The sequence below is a fragment of the Callorhinus ursinus genome, unplaced genomic scaffold, assembly GCF_003265705.2.
Source record: "Callorhinus ursinus isolate GAN/ISIS: 27379988/994484 unplaced genomic scaffold, GSC_fseal_2.0 scaffold21, whole genome shotgun sequence".
NCBI classification, from domain to species: Eukaryota; Metazoa; Chordata; class Mammalia; order Carnivora; family Otariidae; genus Callorhinus; species Callorhinus ursinus.
This window is the reverse complement of record NW_027397083.1, coordinates 28,807,734-28,826,686: the sequence shown is the minus strand read 5'-3', so window position 1 is coordinate 28,826,686 and position 18,953 is coordinate 28,807,734. Positions and strand designations below refer to the sequence as shown.

At 36.5% G+C, this 18,953-nt stretch overlaps 1 protein-coding gene across 4 annotated transcripts in view; it reads right to left on the bottom strand.

Annotated features, from left to right (window-relative positions):
* Window positions 1-18,953, bottom strand: part of UEVLD (UEV and lactate/malate dehyrogenase domains) — a 40,060-nt gene that overhangs the window by 8,482 nt on the left and 12,625 nt on the right. For 2 of the 4 annotated variants that reach the window (XM_025878380.2, XM_025878381.2), the window contains 5 exons: window positions 15,719-15,854; window positions 14,876-14,994; window positions 10,930-11,032; window positions 3,215-3,385; window positions 2,057-2,230 (listed from right to left, as the gene is read on the bottom strand). In XM_025878380.2, coding sequence (XP_025734165.1) covers window positions 2,057-2,230; window positions 3,215-3,385; window positions 10,930-11,032; window positions 14,876-14,994; window positions 15,719-15,854 — 703 coding nt within the window. Of the gene's footprint in view, window positions 1-1,862; window positions 1,936-2,056; window positions 2,231-3,214; window positions 3,386-10,929; window positions 11,033-14,875; window positions 14,995-15,718; window positions 15,855-18,953 lie in introns of those variants that run through there. The other 2 variants (XR_012381867.1, XR_003209654.2) reach the window with 2 other exon arrangements.

The following is an 18,953-nucleotide window of genomic DNA, read 5'->3' as shown; positions in this document are numbered from 1 at the left end:
TAGAGCTGGGAGGTACAAGACCTGGGTTTTAGTCCTTCTTTGACCCTAAAAACTATAGGTTCTTGGGCAGATCACTCTTACCATCTCTGTATCCATTGCTGGCTCCCTACAACAAAATGTAACTGATCCCTTGGGTCCCTTCCAACTCTCAAATAACATTACTACCTCGTTAATTATAATGGGGAAGGAAGATTAGGGCTTTACTTTGGGATTTCTTGAATGCCAAGCAAAGGAATTTAATAGTTTGGTCAGAGGAAGTCAGTGAAGGTTTTTGAAAAGAGTAATATGATTTAGGAAGATTGGATTCATACAGGAAAGCACACAGTAAAGTTCTGGCTAACATCATTATTAATTTGGCATCATTTACAGGGTAGACAAGAGGGGAAACAGCAAACTAATTAGGAGAGCTGCAAGAATCAGAGAAGCAAGAGTTCAACGTGGACCAGAACTCAAATAGTACTAGTGAGTAAAATATGGGGTCTAAGGTGTGTTTGCAACCCTAGACATGCATTACTCTAATACATCTGCTCCAAGTTCTTGTTTGCTACCCTTTCCCAGGGTCCTCTTGATCAGCGTCTAGTGTAGGGAGCATTTTGAGCCTGAAAAGTCATCCTGCTCAATCACAAAATCAGGTTTTGTAAGGGTTTATTCTACAGCCTGGCTCTTTCTAGCACTGAATTTTCTAGGTAGCCAGTACCAATTTACACAGACTTAAATACTGCTATATTTTATTTAAAATTTCTTAAAAATTATACAAATACTAAATATCCATGATGACAAAATTAGGAAATACTGACAAATACACATTTTTTAAAGTTTCCTTTAACCCAGACACAACCACTGTTAATATGTGCCTTTGCCTGCTTCTGATTTCCCATTCCTAGAGTATCTTTCCCACTCTTTTCTCTCTATTGAAATCCTATTCATTCTTCCAAAGTCCAGTTCAATGATGTCTTATACAGAATTTTCTCCAGTCATTTCTACTTATGTTAAATACTCACTCATAAGCTAAGCACTGTAAGTCTATAATACTCATTCTGGCACTTAATCAAATAGTTCCCTATACTTTCACTATTAGCTAAAATATCATGTAAAATCCTTTCCTTCTTGCTCTAAAATGATTTTTAAGTGTGATGAAGGAAGGGACCATGCTCTATGCCTCTTTTATTTTTTTAAAGATTTATTTTGAGAGAGTAAGTGTGGGGGGTGGGGAGGGGCCAGAGGGACAGACAGAATCTCAACACTCCCCCACTGAGCAGGGAGCCCAACTTGGGGGTCAATCTCACGACCCTGAGACCACCCCTGAGCCATAACTAACTGAGCCACCCAGGTGCCCCATGCCTCTTTTAGATCATACTAACACTTACGCAGTAGTGAGGAAAGAGTAGGCACTTACATACAAAATGAGGACAAACACAGAACTTCTGTCACCTGACCAACTTGACTTTAAAACATGAGAGAAACAGTAAAGGAGTGAAGGAAGAGATTCTCAAGTTAGATAGGGAAAGTATTCTTTTCGGATAGGAAAAGGGGCTTTCCAGTCCGGGGAACTGAACGCTTTCTGTGATAGGAAGAGAGCAAGCGGGCTGGTGAAAGAGGTCATAAGGTTAAACAAAGAGTGAAAATTGTGTTTAAAAAGGTGAGAAACAGACAGGAGGTATGGCCCTAGGGAGACAGTCTGAGCCTAGGAAAGGCAAGCAAGACTGAAGTGTGGGGGGAGAGGAAAGGAAAGAGTTCTGTATATGTGTTAAGGTTTATTTAAACATGGCTCTCCAGAGAATTAAACTTTCAAGTTAATCCTGGACTCTGAAATTCAATTAAAAAATATAAAACTAAGGGCTCTTGCCCAGTCTTAAACTTACAGAAAAGTAAATAAACGAGAATGCCACACTTGAAGAGTCTCTTCACGATACAGGGCCTGTTACATAAAAGGCACTACAAAGTGAAACAAAAGCCAAGTAAGCGCAACTATTCCAGTATCTTCAGATGTATTTGAACAGCATGGCCCCTGGGTGACTTAGGTTATCAATATAACTAATAAAAAAGTACTTCTTACCTTTTTCTTCTCCCTGCTCACCAATAACCCATACTTGTTTTCCTGACATCTGTGCCTTCAAGACATTTGTAATAATATATTGTAATCTCTGTGAATCCAGATTACATCCAATTCCGATCACTCGATTTACAGGAAATGCACTCAGTTTCCATGTTACATATGTCATGATTTCCACTGAATATCACACACAAGGTGAAAATACAAAGATTTTTAAAAATATACTTCTAGCCTAGTTCATAAACAAAAACTTATTACGTTAATAAGTATAGTAGAGCTTCTATATATTCTCCCAAGGTTCTAAATGCACTGAGGCAAACTGTATTTTTAATATATATTAAAAACACTAGGCAGGCTTCAGCATGATTTTATATAACTTTGTTGTTAAATATAAATTAAGAGTAGAAAACAGATATTTTCCTAGTTAAGTAAGAAAGATACAAAGTGGGAACAGAAAACCAGAAAATAATTGTTTTTCATTGGTCAAGCTTTTTTGTATCTTTAGATGAATTTCTAGCTTTAAATTAAAATAATGATCACATACCACCACCACGCAGTACAACATTACGAACAAAAACAACTATTTTTTTCTCTCATGCCAATAGGATGTCAGGAATTAAATAGACCAGTGTCCCTCAACCAATTACTATAGGAGAACATGTAAAAAGCATACCCTTAGACTGGGAACACTAATAAACTCTGTTCACCAATTTGAATCCAATACCACCTAATTCTTTGAAAATATTTCTTTTTTAAGTAAAACAGTTCCAAAAACAATTTGCAATACACGAAAAGTTAACAACACATACTGGCATGCTAATATTTTATGACACTTTAGAGCTAACAGAAGATCTTTCACATAAGCCATTGTATTTTTCTCTTGGGTGTTCAACTATTTTCTCACTGAAGGAGACATGGCTAAAAACCTGGAACAGAATGATAGTGATATTACATAAAAACTTGTAAGTTGTAACCTTCTAATTCATGCCAGTCCTAAGAAGTGGCTGGCTGACAGGATATGGAGGTACTGTATTGTTCAGTATAAGAGCAATTCGGATAGCCTAGCTGTTCCTTTATAATCTAGTTTTATGACTTTTATCAGTAATGGCAATTCTACTGATGCTCTGGACTGTCAGATTAATTTAAAATAAAACCTTTTACCTGGTTGAGATGCAACAAGCAGGACACCATGTTGACTATAATGTCCCAGAGCTGGGACAAGGGCTCTGAACATATCCACATTGCTTTGTACCACATCCAGGTAGGACTGAGAACTACCCAAAGAGTTGACCGTGAAGATCACCACCTTGGAATGAGCAGAGGCAGACAAATCTAATGAATAAAAAGAAACAGTCTGAGCTCGAGGTCTAGGTTTTAATCAGGTTCTTGTTGTTTTTCTTTTTATTTTCTAAAAGTGGAGAGCTTTCAGGCATATTTGCCTCCAGATCAATCCTATATCCAAAGAAGTATACAAAGGGCTGAGGTTTGCTTCCAGAAAGATGATAAAGAGCAAGAGTGTATCCCCGGGGGGGGGGGGGAAGAGAGCAATAAAGATAAAGAAAATAAAGTACAGGACCCAGAACCCATAAACAAGGACTTCGCTTTTTCTCTAATGCACAACCTTCCTAGGAAAAACAGGTAACAGGCTATAGGAAAGATGAACCTATAATCAGTTGCATCACTGATTTTTAAACTGTGAGTTTAGGAGTCCTAGAGTTCCTGGAAAGTGACTTAGGGGCCAGATGGAAGGACTGGGAATAAGTGGAAAGAAAGCTGGTAGGCACAGCTCCACGCTCTTTACTTTGACCTCTCCCAGCAGAGTAGCTCTGCTTGTATCTCTTTTACTTACTAAGGATTCTTCTCCAAAGAGGAAAAATAAAATGATTGGAAAATCTTTAAATCAAGATAAAATGTCTTGGCTCATTTTTTTACAGGCTTTTCCTTATATTGAAGCCCAGTACTCTTGGTTTTAGGTTCTTCTTTCCATGGGACCTACAGGTAAGCAACTGTTATGACTTAGGAAATGCTATTCTCTGAAGTTTACTCTCCTGATCCTGAAGCACACATATGCTGTTTTACAACGCCATTACTCTCTAGTACACAATGTGTTTTATAGTTAAGTGCATGTCAAAACAGTGGCCAGACTTTATCAGCAGCACAGACAACAGAAAAACAACACAGTAGATGGCAGTAGTCCAGTCAACATTTATCAAGTAATATTAGCATCCCAAGGAGACAATGAGTAGATTCCGGGCTTTATATTCTTAATGAAGCCTCTAAGGCCATCTCTAAACAAGTTTCAGAAGGAAACACCTGTGCAATGTGTCCTTTCCAAGTTTAGCTCGTATTTTGACACAGCTGTGGGGATAGCAGGTCCTGGATTTTAATTACGGTTTTTCATGAGTCCTCTTAAATTCCTGTGTTCTAGTGTTCAGATTGGATACCTGGTAATGAGTCAAAACCTGAAGAATTGGAAGGTATATAGTTAACACTTCCAGACCACTTCTATATGCCAAGTACTACTCTAAGAGCTTTCCATATAGTTACTCATTTAATCTAATCTACAGCACACTATGGGGTCATGTCATCCCTCATTTTACAGATGAAGAATCTGAGGCATGGGTAAGTTAAGTAACTTGCTCAGTCATAGAGCTAGTAAGCATGGAGCCAGAATTCAAGCCTGGCTGCAGAGTACTCTTAAGAACTACATTATATTTAGAAATGGAGTCCAAAACCCTCATGAAGACGAGGAAAATGGGGCGCCTACGTGGCTCAGTCGGTTAAGTGTCTGCCTTTGGCTCAGGTCATGATCCCAGAGTCCTGGGATCGAGCCCCGCATCGGGCTCCCTGCTCCGCGGGAAGCCTGCTTCTCCCTCTCCCACTCCCCCTGCTTGTGTTCCCTCTCTCGCTCTCTCTCCCTGTCAAATAAATAAATAAATAAAATCTTAAAAAAAAAGATGAGGAAAATGATATTTAGAGAGATTAGGTGACTTGTCCATATCACCAAATATCAGTGAACAATTCATGACCTTACAATTTGATCCCAACCTATCTTGCCAGGATCATTTCATTTCTTACCCCCCTTTCTCTACTTGGAATGCTACAAGTGCCCTCGCCCTCAAGGTTGCCTCATGAGTAAACAGAATAGTAGCTGTCTGATATGATTTCCAAAGTACAAGAAAGGCTTCCTACTCCATAAGATTTCCCAAGAGAGTATAATGCAAAGTGAAGTAAGAGAAAGACAAATACCATATGATCTCACTCATATATGGAATTTAAGAAACAAAACAAACGAACAAAAAAAAAAAAAAGGGAAGAGAGACAAAAAAACCAGACTCTTAACTATAGAGAACAGAGGGTTGCCATGGGTGAAATAGGTGAAAGGGGCTAAGAGTAAGCTTATACTGATGAGCACTGAGCAATGTACAGAATTGTTGAACCACTATACTGTACAACTAAAATTAATATGACACTGGATGTTAATTATACCTGAATAAAAAATAGAGTTAAAAAAGAGTTGGTGATTTAATATGGGGGAAAAGATTTTACAGTTATAAAGAGAATTAGGAAGGACTTTAAGCATGATTATGTAAAGATATGATCCGAATAAAAGTTCATTCAATAATAATTAATTCAATAAGCCTCTACTAAGGTTCCCATTATGTTACAGGCAATTATACCAGGCCCTAAGAACACAAAGTGAATGACATTAGATATAATACAGTAGGGCTTAGAGATATAAGCCTTGCCTTAGATATAATACAGTAGGGCTCAAGGGTTAGAATGGAGGGCTTCAGAATGAGATTGCCTGCTCCAAATCCTAACTTTACCACTTACTTACTAGCATAGTAGTAAGTTTCCTCCTGGGTCAGGGGCCAATCACCATCTGGACTCCCAGGATACAAACCTCATACCCCTATCCCAGCTGCACAGGTAGCCCAGAAAAACTACGTTCTTCCTGCCAACTCACTGGTTCCCAAACGATAGGCCCTAGACCAGTGGCTACTTATAGTTAGACTAGGGGACATCAATCCAAGATCAAGCATGTCAAAAGACCCAGCAAATAATAATTCATGCTCTGATATATTACTGTTCTCAGATTATGAGGATGATTTTGTGATAAAGGAAATACACATTCATCTTAAATCATTGCTAAATTATTTTACTCAAAACGATTGGAAAATTAGGCAATCAAATAATAATGTCCCAATGCTGTGGAGACCTCATTGAAGTATTCTAGCTAGTATTATCAGTCTGAATATACTGGAGACAGTACAAGTATTTTCATTTCTCTGGTATAGTGCTAAGCCATCCTAACTATTAAAAATTACAAAAAAATATGTTCTTTTCAAATTATTCTTCACTGTGATGCAAAATTCTAGAAATGATGATGACCCTTAATTTAGAAATTGTGTTACAATGATAGCTATTGGGGTGCCTGGGTGGCTCAGTCGGTTAAGTGGCTGCGTTCGGCTCAGGTCATGATCCCAGGGTCCTGGGATAGAGTCCCACATTGGGCTCTCTGCTCAGCGGGAAGCCTGCTTCTCCCTCTCCCACTCCCCCTACTTGTGTTCCCTCTCTTGCTATCTCTCTCTGTCAAATGAATAAATAAAATCTTAAAAAAAAAGATGATAGCTATTAAAAATCTTCCTATGTTGTGGGGGAAGGGAGGGCACCATCAAAGAATGATGTCCCAGTAGCTTCAGGCATTATTTCAGTCAATGACTAGAAGAGATATTTTTGTCTGGTGAATAGAGGTAGACTTTTTAAAAAATGTTAAACATGAACACCCATATCAAAAGATAAGGTAGGGAATCACTGTTCAGTTCAAGTGAGTGCCTTTAATGGTTACTGCCCACAGTGATCTGGGTTTTGGAACTGTATAAACAACACTGAGACTTTCTAAGATTTACCATATGTGGCAAACTAAGGCCATGAACTAAGTATGTTATGCCATATTTCTATCTTTAGAGAGGATCGTCTTAAGAATAAAAGGTATATCTATTGATAAAATGTCCCAGTAAGAGAAAAAAATGATACAACATAAATTTCACATACCGATACTAAAATCATGAAGAGTAATGAGTGATTTGGCAAAAGGGTTACTCTGGAAGATTTCCTAGAGAGAAGGTGACTTGAGTTTCAAGTATGAAGGGCATGTTGTGGCTAATGAAGGAGTATTTACCTGGGGCAAATATAGAGGGGGAAAAGAGGTTTTTAAAAAAAGAGTTTAAATCAATGATTTTCAGCTTCAATACAGTGAATTTCAAAGTTTTGATCACGACCCATGCCATGAGATGGGCATGCCATGAAGTACATTTTCTATTGCAACCAAAGACACAATATATACATATGTGTTTATAAACAAAACCAAAAACATTACAGAAAATACCCTTAATGTTACTCTGATATTTTCTACTGTTCTAGTTCATTTTTATAAAATGGTGGTCATACTCCTCTGTGCTGATTCCACAATCTGCAATTATGTCACTATTTACAATTTTTAGAATACTGACTTTAATGGGTATAAGAATTACCTGAGCTACTTATCTAAAATGTAGATTCCCAGGCTCCACTCCTAGAAATTCAGGATTCATAGGTATAGGATGAACCCCAGGCATCTGTAATTTTAAGGTGATTCTAATATAAGTGATTAATCCACAAGCCATGTTTCAAGAACCACTGGCTACTGAGCAAATTTTGCTTTGCTCCATAGGTCAACAACATGCTATTTTTAAATTTACAACTATTGAACACTTTTTTCTCCATGCACACACATGCATATACCCACACACACAAACCTTTATGCTTGTATATGCAGAGACTATTTCTGGAGTGAATCATGTGAAACTGGTAACAAACTTATGTTTGAAATCCTAGTTTAGCCTCTACCTAACTGCATGTCCTAAGCTACAATCTCTCTGAGCCATCTATAAAATAAAGAAAAGTAACAGTGAGTGAATATATGTAAAGTACCTAGCATATATTACTGATTCCTTAGAAAAATGTCAAGTGCTATTATTGTTATTTAGGGATAAAAGATAAACATAATAGTAAACATGATAACATAATAAACATTAATAACCATGATCAAAATGTCATAGGATGATGATCCCATTAGCTATGTTTAATATAGAACAAAAGTAATTTTAAAAAAAGAATAAAAGTAATCAAGAGAAAACAGATAGGAAAACTTATGTACTGTTGATGAGAGTATAAATTGGTGTAACTTCTTTGGGAACAATTTAACAATATAAATTTTGAAAACATGTATCTTTTGACCCAGTAATTCTACTTTATCTTGCTAGAGAAGTACATGAAAATTTTTGTATAACAATGTTCTCTCCACTATTATTTGTAAGCAGAAAAAACCAAAAACAACCTAAATGTCTCCCAACAGGAGACAGACATCATATGACAAAATATTATGAAGCTGTTCAAAAAAGTAGAGCTATTTAGATCCATTTGTGCTGTTAATAAAGATCTTCAAAAGCACACTATTAATTCACCAGTAACTTAAACACAGAATTGCCATAGTTCCACTTCTGAGTATACACCTAAAAGAAGTGAAAACAGTTTTTCAACACTGAGCAGGGAGCCCAATGTGGGGCTCCATCCCAGGACCCTGGGATCATGACTTGAGCTGAAGGCAGACACTTAACTGAGTCACCCAGGCATTCCCCCCGCCAAATGTTTTAATAGCTATTTTGAAAAAGTCCAAGCAGAGCCAAAGCATAACTCTAGGATGGTTGGTTGTAGTCATCAATGCCTGTCATGATGAAGCATTACTCAAATTTCCAAAACTATTGACCTTAATTTCCCAAAGTTACTAATGTACTTCTCCATATTATGGAATACATTTATGAGATGTTCGTTAACATTATATTTAAAATTCTTCATGTAATAGTAATTAAATTCAGTGTTATCAGGAACATATAACCAAATTGACAAGGGGAACATGAAAGTTGCCCCAAGATGGTGTGGACTCATTCAACATTCCCTACTTGGTGGCAAGCACCACACACATACATCGACTCCAAGGATTCTATTCTTTCAATTATATGAAACAATAGTTATTGATGGTTAATGAGTTACATAGGAGGAAACAATTTCTTCAGGTCCTAAAAGGCCTCACAACCTCTAGGGTCCATATACTGAAGTCTCCTAAAGTGATTTGGAAGAGTTAAAAGGTCCCTAAAGAATTTCAGTACTTGGAAACAACAGGCACAAGAGAATATCTGGTTCCCCAAAGGATCCTCTATATGAGGCCTACAAAAGGATCATTAAAGCAAATACTGTACTCTTTCCAGGCAAGGAAAATGAACTCATTATATCCTACAGGGATCCAGAGTCTTACTTTAACTATTACACCCAATTTTTACAACCTACAGGTATAATTTCAATTTTTCTCACCCACTGTTGTTCTTAGTACATTTAAAATGTTTGTGACCCCATTTTGATTTTTGGGGGGAACATATGGTCAAGGAATACAGGGTACCTAAGTAAGGAAAGTCAAACAACTATAACATATTATGACCTGACTTTAGCTATAACCTAATATATGTTCCTGATAACACTGAATTTAATTACTATTACATGAAGAATTTTAAATATGATGTTAACGAACATCTCATAAATATATTCCATAATATGGAGAAGTGCAGTAATTTTGGGAAATTAAGGTCAATAGTTTTGGAAATTTGAGTAATGCTCCATCATGACAGGCATTGATGACTACAGCTGACCATCCTGGAGTTATGCTTTGGCTCCACTTGGACTTTTTCAAAATAGCTATTAAAACCTATAGCTAATTTTTTTTGATCATGCATCTCTAGTAATAAAGTATTTTTAAGCCCCCATCCCCAAATATGACATTTACCTAAATATATGTCTGTACTGATACATTATGTACATTATAGAATATCTGCAAATTTTTAAATTAAAAAGATGAAATTAAAAACTACTTTCCTAACATTTAAAATTTTATGATAAGAAATCCTTTTGGCCTTATTAAAACTTATTTTAACAATATATTTTTAGTGAAAGCGATAAACATTTTTTGTAAAAATCTTAACACTCTGCCATATTCCAAGAGGTAGGTATTATCCCCATTTTATAGGTGATTAAACTGTGAGAGGTTAAATAACCTGACAAATGCCAGAGCTATAATGTGGCAGAGCTGGGATGCAACCCCCTATCTAACTCTAAAACCAGTGCTCTTAACCAATATATTATGAGAATGGAAGCAATCAAAGAAAACAAATTTATACTATAGTATAAGTCAAAGACAGAATAAATCCTTCTGACCAATCAGAATGTTCTCTGCTCATTTGACTCTTGTTAATGTAATCAATTACAATCTCGTATGACTTTGGGTAAGTCACTTTATTTATTTGAATCTTAGTTTCCGAATATGTAAAATGAGGAACTTGGACTAGGTGATCTTTAATGTGCTTTTTACCATTAAAATTCCATGACTCAAGGCAGAGCACAGAGGATTTTTGGGGTAGTGAAAGATACTGTAATGGTAGTGAAAGATACTATAATGATAGTGAAAGATACCATAATGGCGTCATTATAGATTTGTCCACACCCACAGAATGTACAACAGCAAGAGTGAACCGTAATGTAAACTATGGATTTTGGATAATAGTGATGTGTCAAGGTAGGTTCATCAACTGTGCCACTCTGGTGAGGAATACTGATAATGGGGGAGGCTGTCCGTGTGCAGGGATAAGGGATATATACAGGAAACCTGCTCAATGTTGCTTGTGAACTTAAAACTGTTCTAAAAAAAAAAAGTGCATTAAAAAAAATTCTAGGACTCAAATACAAGAACAAATGAGGCAAACATCTTTTAAGCAGAATAACCATACCTTTGCTGATCTCCACATTAGGCAGGCTAAAGATGTCAAGGTCCATCACCCCTCCTTTTGTTTCTTCTGAGAGGTCCAAGAGGACCAGTCTGTCTGCAATGCCCTATACAGTAAAGTAAGAAAAAGAATATACAGCATTATGCAAACACAGCCAGTTACTCAATTTAAATTCATTTAGAAGTGAAGCTAAAGTAGAATGCACAGGCCTCATGTGCTGTCTTATGAAGGAAAAGTAATACAATAGCAATAAAAGGACATGCAATCAAGAAATTACTGTGAACTTGAGTCATGTGATCCTTTAGGCTTGACTAAAAATTGGGATCTAGCAGGACTTAACTCAGAAGTCACAGACTGCAGATTTCCTTTGATGGGACAATGAATAATAAGGATGAGTTGGTGTACTCAATATATTTGCTGTTGTTCTGAAGTTTATGTTTTCATTTTGATGTCATAATTTCCATTCTGAAAGTACTTAGAGTGATTTTTGCTCTATTTTAGTGCTTCATTTCTAGCATGAAAGTCAACACCAATGCCAAGTTTCTCTTTAAAAAAAAAAAGGATAACAGGGGCGCCTGGGTGGCTCAGTTGGTTAAGCGTCTGCCTTCGGCCCAGGTCATGATCCCAGGGTCCTGGGAGGGAGCCTACTTCTCCCTCTCCCTCTGCCCCTCCGCCTTCCCCTGCTTGTGCTCTTTCTCTCTCAAATAAATCTTTAAAAAAAATAAAATTTAAAAAGGATAATAGTCATAAATCTAAAATAAAATCCTATTATCATGTAGAACCCTCCCCAGAGATCTCATGGAAAACACTCCACACGCCTGTAGATGGCTCCCTGGGTCCCATGGGCTAATGACGGCATAGAAACTCCTCTGAGTCAAGTTACCTTTGTGGAAGGTCTTTTTCTTTTTTCTTTTTAAAGATTTTATTTAATTGAGAGAGAGAGAGAGAGAGAGAGAACACAAGCAGGGGGAGTGGGAGGGAGAAGCAGGCTTCCTGGGGAACATGGAGCCCGAAGTGGGGCTTGATCCCAGGACCCCTGGAATCACGACCTGAGCCAAAGGCAGTCACTTAACCAACTGAGCCACCCAGGCGCCCCAGAAGGTCTTTTTCTAAAGTGGTAAGCAGTGTGAGGATCTTTCCCATATTAGCGTGCAAAGGCAAGAGTACCCAGGGATCTACCAGACCATCAGGCAGAAAGTACAAAAGAAAACAACCCAGCTACACTCTGTGATGCTGGGCAAGTCACTGAATTTGGCTCTACTTCATGGGGTTATGAGGATTAGTATGTGACCCAAAGCTGGCAGAGAGAAGACCTCTCTAAATTGTACCTATTAATTTTATTATTGTCAACGACACTCAAAGAGAAATGCAAAGACAACTATGAGTTACCTTTTTATTTATGAGAGACACGAAGATTCAAAGTTAAACAACCGTAGTGCGGGAAAACCCGCATTCTCACACACTGTGGGTATGAGCATAAACTGGTACAATTGATATGGGGGATAATTTGACAAGTTCTATCAAAATTTAAAAACACAGTAATTCCTTTAATCCACTTACCTCACTTACAGAAATTATCCTATAAGTTTATTAGTTCATGTGTAATGAGATACAATGCGTATAAGGAGATTCAAAAGACTAGAAATGACCTAAATGTCCATCCGTAAGGACAACAGCAATAATGAGGCAGTATAACATAGTGGTTTAGAGCAGAACTTCCCAAGCTTGAAGGGATCACCATTTAATAGATCAGGACAGCACACGGAACACCAGGGGTTGTGTTAAAATGCAGATTTGCTTCCATAGGTCTGGGGTGGGGCCTTAGATAATACATTTCTAATAAGATCTCAGATATGGCCGGTGCTGCTGGTCTGAAAGCCACACACTGAGTAGTAAAGATTTAGAATACAGGCTCTGTAAATAGACTGCCTCACTTCAAATCCTGCCTCCATTTATTAACAGTGTGACTTTGGGCAAGTTGCATAACCTCCCTCTGCCTTGATTTCTTCATTTGTAAAATGGCAGTAATGATAGTACCTAACATACAAGGGTTAGGTAAAACTTAGTAAAAATTAGTCAAGTCATTTAGCTAAGTGCGGGGCACCTAAGCATTCAGCACACGTTAGTTACTGCTGCTGCCGCCACCACCACTTCTACTGACACCATTATGGCTACTACTGTATCATAACATTTGATATATTGTATCTTGGATCAAAATACTAATGCTTACAAAGAAAAATGGAAAAAAATTTCCATTTAGACAGTTTACAGACAAAAGAATACTAACAGTGAGACTCTTCCAACTGTTAAAGAAACATGACTTTAAGGGGCCTTCTTGTACTTAACCAAAACCAAACAAAATTGATAAAACTCAGTACTGTTAGGGATGTCAAAAATCAGATTGATGTGCATACTGTTATTAGCACCATAAATTAATTCTGCCTTTCTGAAGCACAATCTAGCAATATGTAATAAGTACCATAAAGACCATTCATACCCTCTGATTCACCAGTATTGGGGTTTTTTTTTTTTTTTAAGATTTTATTTATTAGAGAGAGAGAGAGAGAGAGCACAAGCAGGGGGAGCAGCAGGCAGAGAGGGAGGGAGAAGCAGGCTCCACCCTGAGCAGGGAGTCCAACATGGGACTCGATCCCAGGACCCTGGGATCATGACCCAAGCTGAAGGCAGACACTCAACTGACTGAGCCACCCAGGCGCCCCCACACTAGTACTGTTTTTGAGATTATGTACACCTAAAAGAAAATTCAGAGGAGAAAATAAGCAACTTGTAAAGCAATGTTTATGGAATCATTCTGTTTAGTAACAAAGGAACTGAAAACAATTCAAACTCCAATTAAGAGGGACTCGTGTATTCAGATGGAGGGTGGAGGAAATGAAGTCAAAAGTTAGCATATGTTGTTCTGTGCAGCCAGCTTTTAAAAATTTCTACCTCCCTGGATACAATTTAATTATTTACTAAAGTACAACCTATCCCTAAGACATATGTGAGTCTGAAATAAAAAGGGAAGAATTTAGGTGACAAAAATTTTTTTAAGATTTTATTTATTTATTTGAGAGACAGAGCGAGAGAGAGAGAGAGCACAAGCAGGGTCAGAAGCAGAGGGAAAAGCAGGCTCTCCGATGAGCAAGGAGCCCGATGCGGCACTAGATCCTAGGACCCTGGGATCATGACCTGAGCCAAAGGCAGATGCTTAACCAACTGAGCCACCCAGGAGCCTGGTCAATCAATCAAATTTTAATAGAAAAGAAAAAAACAAAATGCCAGCTACCAAATAAATAGAGAGGGACAGCTATTCCACTCTGGGCTACATCCCTGAAAAGACACAGACATGCTGTTACCAGTGATACTGGGACCTTGGAAGGTCTTTTGAACCTCTCTGGAAGGGAATTTAAGCCTTTCTGAAAATAATTTATATACAGAAGATCTAGTAAAAAGGACTGATGGAAAAATAAACAAATTTCAAACTAGTGTAAAATATCAATTTAGAAACTATGATCCTAAGAGAAAGTGGAGTAATTACACAAGAAAAGGCAACCTTTAAGAAAAAAAAGTTAATTTTAGAAAGAGCTAAAATTAAGTATTATATTAAATAAGAGCTTAATTAAAGCGGCATGACTCAGAAAACACAAAGGAATTGTGACTAAGATGAATGTCACGTTCAGGTTTCCCTTGGAACAGGATGATGAGCCCATTGTTCAAATCTCTTTTTTAAAGCTTATTCCATGACTAAGTACTAATTAAGAAGCAATATCCCTGATGAGAGCTTTCAGCGTTTTTTTTTTTTGGCCAACTTACTAAATATATTTTAAGGCAAAATGAGGTTTTTCCACATGACAAAATGAAGCCATTATTTCTTGTATGTTAAACATAAACTGCCTAAAAGTGTAGCAACATGATAGATGGATTTATAACCACTATGCTTACATACCTTTGCTGAGATTGCTAATGTACAGGCAATACCTAGTTCTCCACCTCCAACCACAGTAATTTTATTGACTGTTTTATGCTCGTGATTTACCCAGTTCTTTGAATTTATGTCTGAGACACCTAGAAATAAGAGTGGATTGTCATGAGAATTTTGAAATAATATCAAAAATCTTTTAAAGCATCTTAAAAAAATACACCAACCTTCAATAACTTGGACAGAAAACATGGTGCTAGTCCAGAAGAAGCACTCAAAAATATTTGAACAAGTGACAAGCAAGACAGGCAGGAATCTCAGTAAATATTCTACTAAATAGAGACTACCCCTTTAAAAAGAAAGTATCTTTCTAAACAATTAAAACAGATTATATAATACTAAAAAACAGAATTTCCATAATTCTGAAAAACATTCTGATTCTTACCGCTCTGTTCTATAATGCAAAAATGTTTAACACCTTACCGAATTTTATAAGCATGGATATTTTGCTTTATCCTCAATGAGAAACATGAGACTCATAAATTCTCTGATCCAATATATTTATTGAATGAGGCAAAAAGCCACATAAACATATAATGAAAAAGGTTTGGGATCATCATATCAAGTGATTTTGAACAAAACACAAAATTATTTTATCTGTCAGTGTAAGAGTAATCTTTTCCATTTTAAGAAACTACAATTATTGGAACTGTATGGTAACACTAACACCCTATGATAAACGTATAGGATTTTTGATTCAACACAGATATGTACAGAATATATTGATTTATAGAAATCCAGTAGCAGAGGGTAAAGGATATTAGTGAGAAACTGTAAATTCATAACTCTCTGATCAACAAAAATACAAACCTTCAGTGATTTTTGCAATATAGGCCAGCAAGTCTACCTGCCGTGCCTCATCAGATGATGGTAGAGAATACAGGGGAAGTTCCTCTTGAAACTTGGCAATCATTTCTTTAATTAGTCCAACAATGACAGATTTAGGCTGCAGAATACAAAGGGAAAAGTTATGCAAAAATTTTCCTAAAGAATACTGCCTTGTTAACCTATATATTGTTACAAAGTTAACCAAAAGTTTTGCATTATGCTCTTATTTTTTGAAAACTACCATACAAATTACATAATGCTTTTTTTTTTTTAAAGATTTTATTTATTTATTTGACAGAGAGAGAGACAGCGAGAGCAGGAACACAAGCAGGGGGAGTGGGAGAGGGAGAAGCAGGCTTCCCGCGGAGCAGGGAGCCCGATGGGAGGGCTCGATCCCAGGACCCCAGGATCATGACCTGAGCCAAAGGCAGGCGCTTAGCGACTGAGCCACCCAGGCACCCCCAAATTACATAATACTTTTAACTGAAAAATTACTTATTTTTTTGAACTGAAAATTAGAGAAATGGTAATCCACATCTCCAAAAGATGGGAAAGTAACATGAATGTGCTTTTGGCAAAGTACCTATGTTCAGGAACTGTCTATCTCTCTTTTTTTTTTTTTTATTGTGAAATAATTGCAGACTTATAGAAAAGTTGCAAAAATAAGTACAAAAAAGTTTTAAATGTTAACATTTTAGCACATATATTTTCTGTCTCCTTCCCTCTCTATATTTTTCTGAACCAACTGAGAATAAATTGCAGCTCTAATACCTTGAACCCCTAAATACTTAAGTGTATATTTCCTAAAAGAAAAAACAAAACAGGGGTGCCTGGGTGGCTCAGCCAGTTGAGCGTTTGACTCTTGGTTTCTGCTCAGTTCGTGATCTCAGGGTCCTGGGATCAAGCCCTGTGCTGGGCTCCACACTTGGGGTGGAGTCTGCTTGAGATTCTCTCTCTCCCTCTGCCTCTGCCCCTCCTCCTGCTTCACGTGTGCACGCGTTCTCTCTCTCAAAATAAAATCTGCAACAAAAACCCCCCCAAACCCTCAAAAAACAAAAAAACATTCTCCTATATAAGCATTATCAAATCAGAAAAGTAACACTGATAAAATATTACCTAATCCAGTACTGTTTTTTTTAATTTATTAAGCAACTGTAGTGAAATCCACTTAACCTCTCTGAGCTTCAGTGTTATTAGCAGTATAATATGAATAATAAATCCCAAGTGGCTGTTAGGAGAAACAAATGCATGCAACCTATATGCTGTGAGTGTAAAATATTTATTATTATTACTAAAAATATTCAGTAGTTTGCTTATTTTAAAAAGTGCTTAATTTCTCAGAGTCTGAGTTTCACTATTTATAAATTAAGAGGATGAAGCTATTAGGATCAAAAACTCAAACACTTTCAAAGACCAAGCAGATAATAATGTGTGAAGTTGTCAAGTATAAGAAAATTTAGGGAGATGGTTATTGTGGCAAATTGGAATGAATGTACATATCGGCATTCAAATTCATATTAAGGACAAAACAAAACCACTTTGCTGTTCAACAAAATTCTGTAGGTCTAACACAGCACATTGAATCTCTTGGGGAAAATGTCTGCAATCCTTGGCCTAGACAGCCTCTAGATTTCTTCCAGCTCCAAAATTCTACGTAATTCTACTACATAATTATAATTCCAACTGCATGAGCAACTTAAAGTTACTGTGGTACTTTTCAATAGGGCAATGTAAATAATGTATTGTCTTCTTAATACTAGTTCTAGTTTAACAAAATTGTTTTAGCTTATAATAAAGAGACTCAAAATAGTAAAATGAAATCAATACTGTTTGAACTAAAATAAAGCATAACCTCAACTAGACTATAGGACTATCTCTGAGTACTTACTATACAAACAAAACTATGAAAAGAGATGCCAATGAAAACCAGAAAGAGGAAACAGGAAATATGAATTCCCACAACAGGGCACAGATGTCAAAATACTGTTTGAGGATAGCTTTAAAAAAAAAAGGGGGTAAAAATGGATGAAGGAGATAGACAATTCATAAAAGAAGGAGCATACATAATCGACTGACATGAAAAAGATTTCAATTTCTCAAATAGTCAAAAAACTAAACATTAAGGTATCACTTTTGTCCCTCCAAATGACAAATTTTTATTATGCCCTATTTAGCACATTTAACTGGCAATCTTAGTTATTAAAATCACCAAATAATGCAAATGACGTACAAATTCATAAAGTAAAAGGTCAGTGTTCCTCCACCTAACCTCTGCTACCCTGGTGTGCATCCCTTCTTTTTGTGTATCTTTTTTTCTTCTTCTTAAAGGTTTTATACATATGGAAAAATATGGAAAAGTATAAAGTATATAAAACATGTCCATAATTGCACACCTTTTTGCAGGATGTATATAAAATAAAAAGCTGTAATCCTAACACCATCCTTTCTTTACTCCAACTTCACTTGACTTGACATATCCCTGGTCTCATTTAGGGCTTCCTGGTCCTCCTGTCCTACAACCTCCTGGGTACAGAGAAATATATTCTAATTACCCTTTCATAAAAATCTTAATTTTTACAAAAAGGAGAACATACTCTACATCCTTCTAAGTAAATATACAGAGAGAAGCAAAGGTTTGTTTTGCTTTAATGACAGTACCTTCTGTTAGAACAAGGGTACTACAGAACAGGGATTCTACACTGATTTCAAGTGATGGTAGACATACATTTTGTCTACTTTTTGGAAGCCAATTTGGCAAAACATAAGAATAGCCTTCAAAATATTTATAAACTTTGATCCAACAATTCCATTCCGAGAGATTTATCATTAGGAAATTACTAAGGATTTATAATATATACACATTTATGTTTATATATATTTATCTTAAAGGATGCTCATCATTAAATTTCTAACAACAGATCAATTTGTAAATACATTATGCCAATATTTTTATGCGAGATCATCAGGCAACCAATTAAAGACCATGTATTTTGAAAATACTGTTTAAAATGAGAAGTGCTCAATATAATGGTAGATGAAAAATACAGAAAATAAAATTGCATGTGAGAACTTGTAAGGCAAATAAACTGGTTACGTAAATCATGGTGAATGAATTTTTAAAACTTAATGCTGAGTTAAAACAAAATTTGTAACAGAAGATTATATACAGTATGATTCAATTTACATAAAGGTCAAAAACAGGCAAAACTACAAATAA